This window comes from Felis catus, chromosome D3 (genome assembly GCF_018350175.1).
Source record: "Felis catus isolate Fca126 chromosome D3, F.catus_Fca126_mat1.0, whole genome shotgun sequence".
Lineage (NCBI taxonomy): Eukaryota > Metazoa > Chordata > Mammalia > Carnivora > Felidae > Felis > Felis catus.
This window is the reverse complement of record NC_058379.1, coordinates 23,172,334-23,189,068: the sequence shown is the minus strand read 5'-3', so window position 1 is coordinate 23,189,068 and position 16,735 is coordinate 23,172,334. Positions and strand designations below refer to the sequence as shown.

Genomic DNA, 16,735 nt, shown 5'->3' with positions numbered 1-16,735 from the left:
TCAACGACTGTGGCTTCCGACTTCAGCTCAGGTCATGATCTCATCATTTGTGAGTTCAAGCCCTGCATCGGGCTCTGTGCGGACAGCTCAGAGCCTGGAGCCCTTTTTGGATTCTGGGTCTCCTCCCACCCCCACCCCACCCCTCAAAAATAAATAAACAGTAAAAAAATTTTCTTTAAATCAATGACAAAGTCTCAAAGAAATCAATGTCCCTAGAAGCTAGCCATCTCCCTGGGTTAACTCAAGAGGCTAGACTCTCCTAAATGAGGATGCTTATTTACCAGCTTTCCTAAATTAGCAGCTTTGGGGATATTAAGATCTGTAAGGAACTGTCCAAGGGAGGTATTGTGTATGCTTTGCAGTGATTAAGCCATTAAGCTCTAATTGGTATTTTCCCACTCATGGTTTTGTGTAGGAAGCTTTAAAATTATTTAGGAATTCTGTGCTCATCAGCCATCTTAGTGCCATCCCCACATTTTGGCACCTGAGAGTAGGGAGTACAGAGAAAAGGTTTTTGTTCAAGTGGATTATGACTTTTTGCTCACGCTGCCCTTCCTTATTGGTCTGTTATATTGCAGATGAAGTGGAAAGGGAAGGACCTCTTTGATTTGGTGTGCCGGACCCTGGGGCTTCGGGAAACTTGGTTCTTTGGACTGCAGTACACAATCAAGGACACCGTGGCCTGGCTCAAAATGGACAAGAAGGTTGGGCTGGAACTTGATGAAACCAGTGAGGCTGGTGTGTGCTCTGGTTTTTCCCTGAGCATGTGCCTAGCTTCTTTACTCATCATGGGGCATTATGGATGCACAGTAGAGAAAGGGGCATGTCCTGAGTAAGTCATGTAGAAAACAGGTTCTGGAGATGCCACAGGCTTTCTGCCCCTCACACGCTCTCCTAGGTGAGCAGAACCAACGAGCATAAAACTGTTGCCATCCCTGGCTTCTTTATTCATGTCACCAGGCTGATTGCTTCTGGCTTTATGCTATTCAACTTACTGAACCACTAGTCAGGCTTTATGAATAAAAATTACTATTATATTATTATGCCCTTTTTTTTTTTTTTTTAAATACAGTTTATGTCTTTGAAAGATTTGCTTGGGACTCATGTTCTTTAGGGAATGTTTTTAAGTCTTTTCAAGAAACACTGTGGCCCAACTCAATTTAATCATTAACACGATCTAAAGAATAAAGAGTGCCCTGGTCCCTGTGGTGAAGACAGAATGACCGTTTTGTCTTAAGTCTTTATGATTCTCTGGGGCTTCTGAGGCCTGGATGACAAGTTGGGGCTCCCGGCAGTTCTAATGTGGCTTAGAAATGGATATTGCCTAGGGAAACTGCCTTCTGTGTGGATTCACATGTGCACACAAAGCCACACTTACCTACTTACCTGCCTATCTAACCATGAAGACATTTGGGAACAGGGCCATCTGCTTTTGTTAGTAACTCCTAAAAGACCCCTAGATCTCAAAATAAGTCAATGTCTAATTCTTACTCCAAATGGTACCCCTTGCAATTGATTTTATCATCTGCTGCATGGCATGATAAACAATGAACGCCTCCTGTTTTTTACAAGTTTGACTCTAAGCTCAAGTGTTCAAATTGTGTTTCCATATGTACACAGTAATCTGAATCTTCGTTGTTGGGATCTCTGCTGGTTATAAATTTCATATGGTAATTCCCATGATCATGAGCATTGAAGGGCCACCACATGCCAGTGTCAGTGAGTGTCCTAGATCTGGTTTATTTTGGATCTCCTGGGCACTGCCACCTGGAATTTGGACAGGAGCATGAAGAATTATCTATCAAAGACAGCAGAACTTTGTGTATCTTTTTGTGATTCTCAGCAAAATAAGTTTTAAATCATATCTGAGTGTTGGCCAAATGGATATTAGATTGGGGGCATCAGGAGCCATGGAACCTGCTGCTCAAAGGAAATAAATTATGACACATGTTAATGGAGCCTTGTAGCCTGTCACATGGCATGTTTATGTCCTGAAATGAAATTCATTCTGGAGAGCAGATGGTTCAAGCTTTCCAGTGGGTGGATGAAATTGTTAGAAGATTAAAGGCAGTGAGGTTTACTGGCTGCACTCAAGTATTTTGTAGGGCATCTCTAGAGGTTCCTTGAAACAAGGGTTGCCACAACGGACACATTTCACTTTTGTTGCTCAGTTAATGTTCAGAGGATTTCACAAAAATAGAGTTCATCATCTCTAAGGTCCATCCTGATCTGGACCTAAATGTTGGGGGTTAGCAGTAACAAAAAGAATATAGGAAGAATCCACTAGTTTAGAAAATTAAAAAGCCTTCAGCCTACTGTAAAAGATAGTGCCCAAGACCTTTGAGTTATAAATTTCTACTTTTTAACTATCTCTGTGGCCTTGAGAACATCTGTGCCTTAATAATCTCAGCTCCTCTCACCCATTGGGGATATTGATTAATTTGGTTCAGAAATGCCATGTGAGGTGAATATTACCTCTTGTTATAGATGACTTCATGAATGCTTCAAACTGTAGGATCATAGCCTTTGGGAAATGTGATGAATTTAGAGAGGGAAAAATATTTATACGCTCCCTGCAAAGGGATGGTGGCAGGGGAGGAACAGGTGCCAACATACCTTGTTCTTCTTTTGCTCTGTAATTGTGCAGGTGCTGGATCATGATGTTTCAAAGGAAGAGCCAGTCACCTTTCACTTCCTGGCCAAATTTTATCCCGAGAATGCCGAGGAGGAGCTGGTTCAGGAGATCACGCAACATTTATTCTTCTTGCAGGTACACCAGTCTGTGCTAGCCCCGTTTATTCTGAGAGAACTCACCCAGGGGTAGTTGCCGAGGCAGCCTGGATGACCCCCACGGTGTTGACCACAGAGGTCTTGGCATTGTGAAAATGTCCTGCCTCTGGGAAGTCAGTCCCTTTGGTTCCATAATGGGGGGAAAAGTCTTCAGAATAGAACTTGTACTTGAGTAAGGAGAATTGGTGTCAGAGAAGATTGCAAAAATAGGGTGGTGAAAGAACGGGTACAAGTAGCTACCTGGCTTGAAGTCTCTTTGAAGATGGATCCTATTTTCTTCTAAGTGAAAAGTACTTAATAGTTTACAAAGGAAGTCCAAAGAGAAAGTCTTGGAAAGAGTAATTTTTCCAAAAGTTCAAAATTTGCTGTCATTAAGAGAGGACTTCAGAACTCCAGTGAGTTGGAGTTTAACTCTACGTGACTAATCCCACACGTGTGGAGCTTCAGGCATCGTGCTTCATGCTGCCCATTGTATGTGAATGTCTTATCCCTACTCCTTCATTAGAGTATAAGCCCTTTAAAGGCAAGGCTCACTGAATATGCAGGAGGCATTCCGTAAGTAATTGCTCAACCGAATTGAAGAGATGAGGAGCTCCATGATTATGGGTTCAAAGACTGCTAAGACTGACCATCTAGGGGCGCGATGAGTAGGGGTTTGTGTGAGGATGAAAACCCTGTCAGTTTTGCTTGTGTTCTTACCGCTTGATCAGAGTGCTGCCCCAGTTTCATGGTTAGTTGCAGTGATTGGTGGTGGAGCTGCTTGTGTGCCCAGAGATGCCCGCTGTCGGTAGATCGCACAGGGGCGTTAATTACAGGATTTCCCAGAAGTAGACATATGTATGGGCTGTCACATAGTCCTCCTATAATTAGTTTGAGCCTCAGATTGTTATGTTCAGTTAATATTAAGTTAAATGTAATAAAACCCCCAAATAATTTATTTTCCAAGAAAGGCTTGCCAAAAAAAGTGTATATAGATGTACACACACCTCCCCCATCCCTAACATTTTCCTTCAAAGGGAAACCCTTTCAGTTTTTCTGTAGTATGGCTTTTTTTTTTCCTTTGAAAATAAATCAGGGATTAGAAAGTTACACTGCTTTGAATAAAACCACATAATGATCTCCTAGGCCCCAGAATGTCCTAGTGTTATAGAGATGACTTTCTTGTTAGCATTTAGAAGAAGTGCCCATCCCTCTTGTGACTTTAGCTTCATTTTTCCTCATATTGAAATGTTGGAGTGTTTTCGTGGCTGAGCAAGGCAAAATTTACTACTTTTATGAATCTGGTGACTGTTGACATCTGTGAAAAGAGAGTTGGCTTTCCTGTTGTGTTTATTTCAGTGAGGCTCTCTTGCCTCTATGTCTGGAACGTCACACGCTGCACCATTCTAAGAAATTAAATGCAATGAGATCCGTTAATTCAACATTATGGCTTAAGAATTATATTTCCTGGACCTCACATGTGCTTAAAAGTTTAATCGATCAAACTTTATTGCTTCCTTTTTCCTTAGAGCAGGCATTTGGAAAGTGATGGGTTTTTTTCCTGCAGTCATAACTCAGTGGCCTTGCTGACTTTTGTCTTGTGTTAAGACTTTAAAGTAGACTCCCATTTCCTCTGGTGCTGCGTGTGCTCAGCAAGTGGCCGAGGCCACAATCACCACCAGAGCTGCCCCTGACACTTCTGGAATTCACAGCTCCCCTCTGTCACGGTCCAGATACCAGTCTCTGTTTTAACCATGGAAGTATTTTTCCTCTTCAGCATTTTTTTTTTTTTTTGTATGCGTAGTCATCTTACCAATAACTTCTCAGTGACTGAACTCCCAACCTGTCTGCAGCAATAAAAAAAATTGTACCCTTTGTCAGAAAATCATTAACAGGCTGGTTTGGCAGGCCTCATTAGAACACCCTGCAGCCATCTGCTGTGACCAGCCTGCACAGCTCACTTCCACGCACACAGCGTCATGTCTCCCTTGTTGCCTCTTTCAGGTAAAGAAGCAGATTTTAGATGAAAAGATCTACTGCCCTCCCGAGGCTTCTGTGCTCCTGGCTTCTTACGCCGTCCAGGCCAAGGTAGGCTCAAAGAAGAAAAGTGCCTTCCTCCTTGGCATTAATGTGTGTCGCAGGATCACTCCAGTCTTTTGTTTCTTCAGGTCTTCTAGGCTTCAGAGACACTTTCCCCAGAAAGGAAGTGTTTAGGACTTGGGCTGGGGAAACCACTGTCACTGTCCCAGGTTCTGTATAATCTTGTGAGAATGTGTGTGTGTGTGTGTGTGTGTGTGTGTGTGTACAAGTGTTAAGTGTACGCTTATGATGAATCGTCTGTGTAATCTCATTACGCACATGTGGTTTATTGCAATCACTGGACCAACCTTTCTTTTTATGAACCAAGGAAAATGAACTTACTGTCTCCAGTTTGGGCCAAACTATAGCATTTAGGTCAGAAAGGCCCAGGTCCTTATTCCAGACTCATCCTCTGAGGACCAGCAGCCCTGTGTGTGGGGACCCTGCTATAGCCTAGAGAATGCCCTACTTCCTTCACCCCTGATGGGCATGCTAGCTTTGCTCATGGCTGGTACTGCAGGCTGTTTGGCACCCCAAGCCCAGTTGAGCTGTGAGTGAATCATTCCTAGAGAAATCACTGCGGACTGGGAGGGGGATGGAGGAGACCACCGCTCTTGTGTTTTGACCTCTCTGTTTTCATAAGACCAACTACAGGGTCAGTCAGGAGTGCTTCATGTCCCTCAGATACCCCACTTCAATCACATAGCTTCTTTTCTTGGTCCTACTGCTTCCCACCCCTCCCCTGCAGTGTAGGAAGAGGCCCCAGAATTGGGGCATCTTCATTACTTTTGTGATTTTGCATAATCTTTTCAGTTTTTATTTTCCTTTTTCGTTAGAGGTGTCCATAAAGCCATTTCCCTGTAGTGTTAAGAAAATTAATAAGATACTCTTAACTTCTTAGCCCACTTTTTTGGGGGGTAGTTTAATACAATTTCAGATCAAAGCCAGGAAATGACTGGCCTATCATTTGGGAGGGAAAAAACGTCTGTTCATGTTGGTCAGACTAACAGAAGTACCAGAATCAATTCAATCATTTGATGCCTCGGCTAATATTTGCTGAGTGTTCACCAGGCCTGAGGAGTGGGTTGTTGACTCTGTCACAGATACAGACACTACAGCGAGTATCTGCCCTTTAGCGATTTGCCCAAGGGCATTCGGACAATCTTGGGTAAAGCTAAGGGCAGAATTCATGGCTTTGGGATTGTGTTTTGTGCCTCCCCTATTCCACTGCCCAGAAAAATGAGTAATTGAAAAAAGCAGAAAATGGGCCTTGATTCAACTAAAACATATGCTTCCTTTTATGCTTTGATTAAGAATATTAATAACAGGAAAAATGTGTCCTTTCAATCAGTATTGCCCTGACAGTGATGAAGCAGTCATTGTCACTCTCATCAAATGTGAGCACTTCCTGGCCCAGAACCGAGTTCCTTTTTAGCACGCTTTCTCTCCAGCTGAGAGGAGACCCAAGCTCTCAAGGACACTACCTCTCTTTGAAGGGCTTCAGTCTCAAAGGCTACATTTCCTTTACATGGATTTTGGGCCACAAATTCAAAGGCCACCTGTGGAAAAAAATAACTTTTCAGGGAACCAGCAGATGTTTGCTTAAACAGATTTCACTGTAGGAAAGCCCTACTAATTTGGATCCTACTAATTTAGAGATGAAAGTGATTCACAGACAGCATATGTGGTTCATATGGAGGAGGATGTTCTAACTGTTTTTTCCGGTGTAAATTTTCAGGATCTTACAAATAAAGGTAATCTGTGGCTTCAAGTCTGCATTCGAGAAACTAAGGATTATTATCACATGCTTCCAGTTTCTAGGACTGTTGGTTAATATTAAAAAAGATATCTCTGATTACAGTATTAATAGGATCTTACATGCCTGTAATGTTTTACAGTTCTACAAAGTGTTACACACGAATATTTTGTGCAATACTCAGTGTAGTCTTTTCCATGAGCCACAGCTTGAGAGGATTATGCCCGGTTTGCAGATGAGGAATTTAAGGCTCAGAAAGGATTAATAATTTGTCTGAAGTCCTAATACTTTATGTTAATTCTTTTTCAATGGAATTTATAGCCCACTTCTTGATGGACAAGATTTGAAGCAGAGTGGAACTGGAGACTAGAGCCGGGATGAGAACCCTACCATCCGGGACGCTTAGCTCAGCACTCCACTCTTGCCCTCCCCTTGTAGCGTGTGAGGGATGTCTCTGGGTAGCACGCACTGCCTTTCACCAAATTCCAGATTCATTTATAGGGTCTAATTTAGTCCAAACTTCTCAGTAAACCACACTGGTTCCCTCCATCATATTCAGTTTGTTTTCATCCTCAACCTTTCTGAAACAGAAAGGAACTTTAGAAGTATGGTGCGGAAAACGAATCAGGCTCATTAACACATGGAATGTAATTATGCACAAATGCATTCATTATGGTATTTCAGCTGTTGGAATGATATAGACAGAGCTAATTCCACAGCATCAAGAAACAATTACCCTCAAAGTATAAATACAAATATTAATCACATGGTTCAGTTAACAAGAACCATATTTCTTGGTTAGAGTTTGAGTTATGTTTGAATCGAAAGTCTGGGCTTTTTTTTTTTTTTTTTTTTGTCGTTGTTGTTTTGTTTTGTTTTGTTTTGTTCGGTCCAGTCACATGACATACCAGACCATCTTGCAATGTTTTAAGCCACCTGTTGGATTCTATACTGACAACTTGGTGTTTGAAATGTGTTCTTATTAAAAATGACTTTGGGAGATCGTGGTATGTAATTTACCAGTCTTGCAGTGCTGGCCTGCAGACTCCTAGTGTTCAGAAAGAGAAATGGATGGTGGGAGAGGAGGCTTACCATTTCTTGGTACTCTTTGATGTCAGTTAGGGAAAAAGAGTGCCAAAAGGCAATTGAGTTGGGTATATGTACAGTGTAGGTGGAAAGTAGCAAGAGTTGACAGTAGCAAGCTGGAGGGGTATGTCTGTAGGATGCCAGATCAGAAAGGGTCTTGACTTTATTGTGTGGGTGGTACAGAGCCAGTGAAGGGTTTATATTTTAGATAGATCCTTTGGTGGCTATGTGAAGGCCATATTGGAGTGAGACAGGTTTGGAAGCAGGGAGACCTGTTAGAAGGTTGTGGTGGTCATCCTGGGGAGAGGCTCTGAGGCTGACATCTGGGGCAGTAGTCAGTTGGATGGGAGGAGACCAACTTGAAAATGTCAAAGAGGCAAAAGTTGAATATAAATGATGTTGTCCTTCACACACCGCCCCCCTTTTATGGCTTATACTTTTACACATTGATGTTTTTTCCCACTCAACATTGATTTTGAGATGTATCATGTTGTATGTGTGGATGTAGCTTGTTGGTCCTAATTGCTGTATGGTGGCCATTGATGAGTAAACCTAATTCATTGATCCATCCCCCTTCTAAGGGAGAGGTAGGTTTAGTTTCTCTTTTTCCCCTTCCGTTATCAATAGTGTTTTACTGAAGATCCTTTTATATGAATCTTCGTGTACATGTGCAAAAGTTTCCACCTCTTTTTTTTTTTTAAAGTTTCCACCTCTTAAGGTAGATTTCTACAAGCAGAATTGTAGATATATCCTTGAACATAAAGAACTCTTGAGTGTATGAGAAAAAGATAGCAGAAAAATAGATACAAAGGGCATACATACTTTATAGAGGAGAACATGAGAATGGTCAGTAAATAGAAAAAGATGTTCAATCTCAGTAGTAATCAAGAAAAAAAAGCAACGCTAACATGCCATTTCAAACCCAGAAGGTTGACAACGATTAGTAAATAGGAGAGAAGTGTTGTCTGAGCTCACATACGGGCAGAAAGGGACTGTGAATTGGAATGATCTCTGTAGAGCAATGGGTGTGATAGGAGCCCATCAGGTGAGGGGGTACCCCTTCCCCGAAATTCCCCTTCTAGGTGGCTACCCCAGAGGACCTCCTGTACACCATGCCCTTTTTACTTAAAACTATCAGAACGGATCGTCCCACTTCATTTTTTTTTTTAATTAAAAAAAATTTTTTTTGAGAGACAGAGCATGAGCAGGGGAAGGGCAGAGAGAGAGGGAGACACAGAATCTGAAGCAGGCTTCAGGCTCTGAGCTGTCCACACAGAGTCTGATGTGAGGCTCGAATTCACAAGGTGTGAGATCATGACCTGAAGTCAGATGCTTAACTGACTGAGCCACCCAGGCACCCCTCGTCCCACCTGATTTTTAATGTTTATTCATTTTTGAGAGACACAGAAAGGCAGAGTGCCAGCAGGGGAGGGGCAGAAAGAGGGAGAAACAGAATCCAAAGCAGCCTTCAGACTCTGAGCTGTCAGCACAGAGTGTGACGTGGGGCTCGAACTCACGAACTGTGAGATCATGACCTGAGCCGAAGTCAGATGCTCAACCGACTGAGCCACCCACTCACTCACCCCTTCCCGCTTCATTTTTAAACTACTGAACAGTATTTCCTGAAAAGGAGGGACTGTGGATTACTTCAATATGTCTTTATTGGTAGATATGTAGGTTTGTTTTTCTTTCTATTTAAACGAATGCAGTGAACATCTTTGAATATGCCTCTTTGGGCACATATGAACAATCTTTCACTAGGATAAATACCAAGAAATGGCATAACTGGGCTGAAGGATAAGAACCTTTAAAATTTAAATAATGCCAAGTGAAAGAAGCTGGACACAAAAGGCTGCCTATTGTGTGATTCCACTTACATGAAATGTCCAGAATAGGCAAATCCATAGAGACAGAAAGTAGATTTAGTGGTTGCTAGGGGCTAGAAGGAAGAGGAAATTAGGACTTAACTGCTAATGGGTATGGATTTCTTTTTGGGATGATGGAAATATTCTGGAATTAGGTTGTGGTGATGGGTGTACAACATTCTGAATATACTAAAAACCACTGGATTGTATGCTTAAGATGATGAATTTTTGGTATATAAATCTATCAGAATAAAAAAACATTAAATATGTATGGCCAAATTGTCCTCCAAAAGTCTTGTCCTAATTTAACTTTTAAGAACAGTGTGTGAGGGGCATCTGGATGACTCAGTAGGTCGAACATCTGACTTCAGTTCAGGTCACGATCTCATGGTTCTGGAGTTTGAGCCCTGCGTTGGGCTCACTGCTGTCAGCACAGAGCCTGCTTTGGATCCTCTGTCCTCTCTCTCTGCCCCTGCCCCGCTTACGTGCACTCTCTCTCAAAAATAAACAAACATTACAAAATTTTTTAAGAAAAAGAACAGTGTGTGAGAATACCTGTTTTTCTACATCCTCATCAATAGTGGATGCTATCAGTCTTTTAAATTTTTGCTAATCTGACAGAAAAATAGGTGTTTTTTTTTTTTTTTTTTAAGTTTTTGTTTCCTGATTACCATGGGGCTGAGAATCTTTTCATAGATTTATTGGCCATTTGTATTTCTTTCCTCTGTGAATCAAGTGTTTACAGCTTGCCCATTTTTCTACTCTATTGTTTATCTTTTTCTAATTGATTTATAGGAGCTCCATATATTATGGGTGTTGACCTTTTATCTTTTTTTTTTTTTTTTTTTTAATCTATCAGACTTGTCAATCTTTTTATGTTTTGGGTGACTTTTAGAATGGCCTCACCAACTGTTGTTCTGCACATGTCCTACATTTTATTCTGGTATTTTTATGGATTTTCATTTATGGGTTTGAGCCTTTAATCCACCTTGAATATAGTGACCGGTGTTTTGGTAAGGAATCTATTCATTCTGTGTATGTATTGACCAAATCTGTTTTGTGAAATCCTGTTCAGAGCATTTGGTCGAATTTCCCATGTATATAGGCAGAGGCTAGTATTTCATATCCAGAAAGAGCCTCTGTATTTAACCTAAGAATTGACTTCAAGAGTCCTCTAAATGGTGAATTCCCTTCTTGAATTTAAATTCAATTGGTTCATATCAGGAGTGGATCCAGGTTTTGTGGAGCCTGAAGTTTATATAATTTAGGGGCTTCTTTTTAATGCTAGAATACCAAATTTTGAGTACAAAATTAGTTCAGGCCCATACAGGTGCAGAGAGAACTGAACCCAATATATATTAGTTTCAAAGTAAATCCACTCCTGGTTTTGTTACCAGAATGCATCCGTACATAAAAGGATGAGGAACAGCCATCTCCATCTATGGAGTGGTATGACTTTCCTTTATATTCACTAACTGCCACAACTTAAGGATTTTCTTCTTCTTTTGTTTTTTGAAGAGACATTTAAGAGCAGACACACGTATCAAGGTGGCTTTAATGTTGTAGATGGAGTTAGTCCAGCGGTGAAGTTCTTTAAGCAGGGTCTTTGCTGCCTCTGCATTGCTCAAATGTGTAACATATTTGATCACTGAAGTAGCTGGGAGCTCAGTATGGTAATGTGGGTCGTTAATCTTACAAGCCTTTGGAACCTGAATTTACAACTTTAACTTTGCATATCTGCTTACTTCGGCATTTAGACTCTGGTCAGCACCATTAAGAGGTCTGCAAATGCGACTAACAGGGCTTGCTTTAGCATCCTACCCCTTCAAAAATCAGAGAGGTGGGGGCGCCTGGGTGGCTTATTTGGTTAAGCATCCCACTTAGGCTGAAGTTCTGATCTCGTAGTTTGTGAGTTCAAGCCCCGAGTTGGGCTCTGACGGCACATAGCCTGGAGCCTGCTTTGGATTCTGTGTCTCCCTCTCTCTCTCTGCCGCTCCCCTGCTCACACTCTTGTCTCTCTCTCCTTCAAAAATATATAAACATTAAAAAATTTTGTATGGGTATTATTTCATTTAATCCCCATAAAAGTCCTATAAGACAAATACTGCTATTATCCCTATTTAACAGATGAGAAAACCAAGACACAAAAATTCCCAAGGTCACAGCTAATAAGTGGAAGAGCTGGGATTGAATTTTTAGCTGCTTGCTTCCAGAGCCAGGCTCTTACCTGTGCTCTGCAGCTGCCTCCCGAGAGAGTGCCCTTAAAACTCAGTCCAGTTACTCACTCATCACATCCTCAGGCCTTTGGAAGATCAAGAGAAGCCAGGTTCCTTCAAGTTTTTTTTAAATGAAGACAGGGGTACAAAAACTGCATATTTTAAATGTTTAATTTGACAAATTAATTCCTTTAAAAATGCTCAAAAAACGCAGTACAATTCTACTATTTGCAAGATAATGATGAGATTCTTAAAAGACATTAATTTATGGTGTTTTTTAAAAATAAAGTTTATTTTATTTTGAGAGAGAGAGAGAGAGAGAGAGAGAGAATCCCAAGCAGGCTCCACACTGTCAGTACGGAGCCCATCGTGGGGTTCCAACTCATGAACCACGAGATCATGACCTGAGCTGAAATCAAGAGTCAGATGTTTAACTGAGTGAGCCATCCAAGCACCCCAGTTCATGGTGCTTTTTTAGCAGGCATGGGATGAGACACAACTTAAAGTTGCTGATGAACATCGGAAAGAAAGGGATATTCATTCTTAAATCAGAACATAAATTTCCAAGTTATTGTCCCTAAATAAATACATTAAAATGCATTTCTGGCCCCATTAATGACTTGCTCTGCAGCTTTAAGAAAATCAGTTAACCTATTACTCATTTCTTTGTCTGTACAATGGGAATGACAGCCTTGGCATCAGATTTCTCCAAAGCACTTTTCAGAGCCTTGAATGAAAGGTATTGGAACTATTGCCTGCGTTATTCCCAGCTCCCAACCTAGCAATTGTCTCCAATTACCAGCCACTTAGAAGGATTTGTAGGTAAGACTCTTATCACACGTTGTTAATTACAACTTTCACAGTTGTGTTTTGTTGTTTCCTTTCAAAAGCTAATGTTTGCTAGTGACTGCTTTCTTTGGGTTAGAAAACACGGCTACATTTCCATACAAATGTCACATTCTTATTAGCACATTACCCATCCATCCCTCACGGGATTATACAACTCTGTTCATAGATATAATCAGCTTTGTATTTTCATTCAAGGGTAACAAACTAGCAAGGTAGAAATCTTGACTTGGCATCAGAACTGAATTGGAACTGAATTGCTCCCCGAGCTGGGAGGGGATAAGACAGAGTCAGGCTCCATTCAGAAATGGCAGTTGTCTCTAGAATCTCAATCGCTTGCTCTCCTTTCTTCTCCTTCCAGTATGGTGACTATGACCCCTCTGTTCACAAGCGGGGATTTTTGGCCCAAGAAGAATTGCTTCCAAAAAGGGTAAGAAGAAATCAATCCCCTGTTTGGGAAGACACAGCAGAGATGTGCTCTGTGATAAAGCCAACTGGGGGGCTTGAAGGAATATTGGAAGTACATGACAAAAACATTTAAATAAATATTTTGTGATCAATCTTGATGAGTAAAGAATGTTGAATCTCTGTTAAGAATATTAAAAAGCCAAGGTTCGTGGAATTCATTTGCGGTTGCCAGGGCTGTAAATGTTTGTTTCCTTCAAGGTGGGTGAGCACCAGCGATTCCCAGGGAGGTGTGTGGAGCAGTGTGTGTTCAGCCCAGGGAGCTGAGCTATTTGCAGCTGGGCAGGGTGGATAGAGATGAATTGGGGTGGACATTGTAGTTTTTAATCCTCAGTGTTCATCTTGTTCATTAGCCACAGAAGCAGGCCCTCCTTCCCTTTTGCTGCTCCCGGTTTTATAGCTCCACTCATTTGTCATGTGTAATAAAGGCCCGATTCTCACCTTTACCTGACTTTCCCTTCTCCTTTGATGGCTTTTGTGCAGGCGGAGGCAGCAGCACACACAGCTTAGCCCTGGCCGACCCAACTGAGCTCCTCCCTCTGGGACGTGCAGCCCAGGAAAGAGGGACGGCAGCTGGGTGAGGGGTGCACCTACGCCTGAGTAATGGTGCACCCTTCTGAGTTGTGACTCAAACTGAATGGTGCTTGTCTGTGCGCACCACCTCTGTGCCGTGTGACTGGCTCCCTGTATGTGGCTTTTTAAAAATAGCTTTGCTATTTTGTAAAAATGATGCACAATTATGAAAATGGCATACAATACCAAAACTTTCTTTGTATGTGGGTTTTTTATTTTGCTCTACTTTTTGGTAGGTAATAAATCTGTATCAAATGACTCCAGAAATGTGGGAGGAAAGAATTACAGCCTGGTACGCGGAGCACCGAGGCCGAGCCAGGTGAGGCTGCTTCATTATCGGTTTACATTTCCGTATGGACTTTTTTTTTTTAAGAACTATGAAATTAGGACACGCTCGTTGAACAAAATGCAGTACCGAGGTATATAGAAAAAGGGAGCGCTGGGAGTAGCTGGTCTTCAGTGTTGTGTGTGCTTCTTCTAGTGCATGAATACAGCCTGTCCAGATGTACCGGCCCACTGCACTCATTGGCAATTTAGGTTTCACGTTAAGGATTATAATGTATGGATATTCCGTAGCTTTTGTGTCCATTTCCCTACTGATGACATTTGGAGTGGCTATAGATTTTCACTTTCTGCAATGTACAGCCTAATGTTATATAATTATATGAGCAGTTCTGAGGATACATTCTTTGCAAGAGTTGCTGAGTCCAAGGATATGAGCATTTTGTGTTCTGACAGGTGCCGCTAAATCGCCCTCCGCAAAGGTTGGACCTGTTTACCTGCCTACCAGCAGTGTGTGCACGTCTCTCCCCGCCTCGTTTCTCTCCCTACCACTCATTTTTATCAATCTAATTTTTGTAATCTAAAAGAGGAGACATGTATCTTAAGTACTCATTAGCATTTCCCTGATCACTGTAGGAATTGATCATCTTTTCATTAGTCTTTAAAATATTGTCCTCTTCAAATCAACTTCCTAGCGTGCTCTTTTTTTAATACCATGTATACTGAAAAGTGGACAAGTCTTAAACGTACCACTCAATGCATTACCACAAAGTGAAAACACCGTGTAATACCAGGTGATGAGATAGCACGTGACCACCCCCCCCCCCCACTATCACTCCCCATCCTTCCTCCCCACAGCTAACCACTCTCCTGACGATGGAGTAGCAGTGCATGTTTTAAATTTTACTTACATGCGATTGGAGAGTCCCTATTTTTTGTGTCTCACTTCTTTTACCCAGAATCATATGGTGAGAATTGGTTTGTGGTGTGTAATAGCAGTAACAGTTTCATTTTCATTGCTGTGCAGAACTCCACTATGTTATTAAAGCATGAATTCCCCATTGCACTATTGGTGGATGTTGGGTATGTTGGGCTGTCTCTTGGTTTTTCACTATTACAAATGACATCAAACGATTTTCCAAGGTAATTGTTTGTACCAGTTTACATCAGCAGTGTGTGTGTTTCTGGTTGTTCCACGTGCTTGCCAACACTGTGTGTTCTCTCAGGTTGAATTTTTAAAATTCCATTTGAGAGCATTTTGAGATTGGAGAGAGGGAAGAGGCAAGGTCATAGGGAGACCTAGTTAAAATATTTCAATATCGCACCTATTTGGGAGTTTCCTGCAAGTCATTGCTTTAAGATCTTAATCTGACTCCTAGCTTAGAAGTAGGTGACCTGGGTTGGGTTTTACAGCCCCAATAGCTCTTGACCTAATCTCTGACAACATCCACAGAAATAAAATCAGGAAGGTAGCTCTCTGGTAGGTTGCCGAGAGAATTGTTTCAATACCAAAACCTTGTAGGTGAAAAAAGTTCACAACCAGATAAAGCAACTACTTAAATCAAATTTGCATATCCAAATCCATTTGAGGGAAGAAGATAACATACCACGTGCTTTTCTTGAATTCCTTGAGACGGGTGTCATTATTTATCAAGGGCAAAGCGTGAAATTGAAGCCAAGAGACACTGTAATGAATCTGTTCTCTGGCTTTTATGAGGCCGGGAAATTCTGCTTGACCTCGGTGCGTTTAATAGACTCAGGGCTGGGAAGAGCCTTGCTGGTATCTGCTCTGGCTGACATCTTCTGGCAGGTTCCAAGGCTCAGGGTGGTGTGTGCCCGTCCTCCGTTTTCTCACTTAGTTCCCGTGACAGTGTCTTTCATTCTCTTCACAGGGATGAAGCTGAAATGGAATATTTGAAGATAGCTCAGGACCTGGAGATGTACGGTGTGAACTACTTTGCAATCCGGGTGTGTTGAATCCTCTTTGACTTCCCTGTGTATAAACAGAGGCTGAATCAGGGGCAGACTGCTTTCGAAAATGGGTTACTTCCTTATTCCAGGATAGCAGACTCTTTAATGGTTCACTGGAGGAGAAGGGAAGAGGAAGAGGAGAGGGTCTTATAGCCTCATTTTCTATTTCTGGACTTCAATTAGATCCTCCGTAGTTAAGTGTCAGTTGAGCCCCCGGGGGGACTTGGGCCTGGTCCTGGGCTCTGCTCAGCAGAAACCTGTTTGAATGCTCTGAGTGTAATGTTTGATTATTTCTGGCTCTGTGAGATCTGGCCCACAGGGAGCACCTGTAAATACTTTCTTCCCCCAAGGCACAAGGAGAGTAAAGCTGCTTTTATAGATTACTGATTTGTTTGGGTGGGACTCTTGTTCTCTCTAGCAGGCTAATTGGTTTTCTCTTCAGACCGTTAATAGTCCCACTGCTGTCCCCTGGGAACCCACTGCTTCTGCACCAGAGGCTTTTGTTTTCAGTCCTGGCTGGGTGGGCCTCTTGAGCATCTTTCTCCCAAGGTTCTGCTGCTGGTGCAGCATCTAGGAGCTCCTTCCAAAGGAATTCATGCGATTGGCTCTAGTATTCCATTGCTGGTTCCAAGCTACAGATAAGTAGATGTTAAAATAACCATCCACAGTGGTCCACCTTTATTATTATAGTTGTGGTGTTTTTTTTAATCTGTATTTATTCCTTTTGAGAGAGAGAGTGAGAGAGAGAGCAAGAGCGTGAGCGAACGCAAGCAGGGGAGGAGCAGGCAGACTGGGACAGAGAATCCCGAGACTCGACTCAACAACTC

At 42.0% G+C, this 16,735-nt stretch overlaps 1 protein-coding gene across 12 annotated transcripts in view; it reads left to right on the top strand.

The window, feature by feature from the left end:
- The window catches only part of NF2 (NF2, moesin-ezrin-radixin like (MERLIN) tumor suppressor), an 80,284-nt gene that overhangs the window by 27,428 nt on the left and 36,121 nt on the right, over positions 1–16,735 (top strand). For 9 of the 12 annotated variants that reach the window (XM_023241593.2, XM_023241590.2, XM_023241588.2 and 6 more), the window contains exons 2-7: positions 579–704; positions 2,648–2,770; positions 4,774–4,857; positions 12,979–13,047; positions 13,892–13,974; positions 15,830–15,905. In XM_023241593.2, coding sequence (XP_023097361.1) covers positions 579–704; positions 2,648–2,770; positions 4,774–4,857; positions 12,979–13,047; positions 13,892–13,974; positions 15,830–15,905 — 561 coding nt within the window. Of the gene's footprint in view, positions 1–578; positions 705–2,647; positions 2,771–4,773; positions 4,858–12,461; positions 12,594–12,978; positions 13,048–13,891; positions 13,975–15,829; positions 15,906–16,735 lie in introns of those variants that run through there. The other 3 variants (XM_023241591.2, XM_023241589.2, XR_006587613.1) reach the window with 2 other exon arrangements.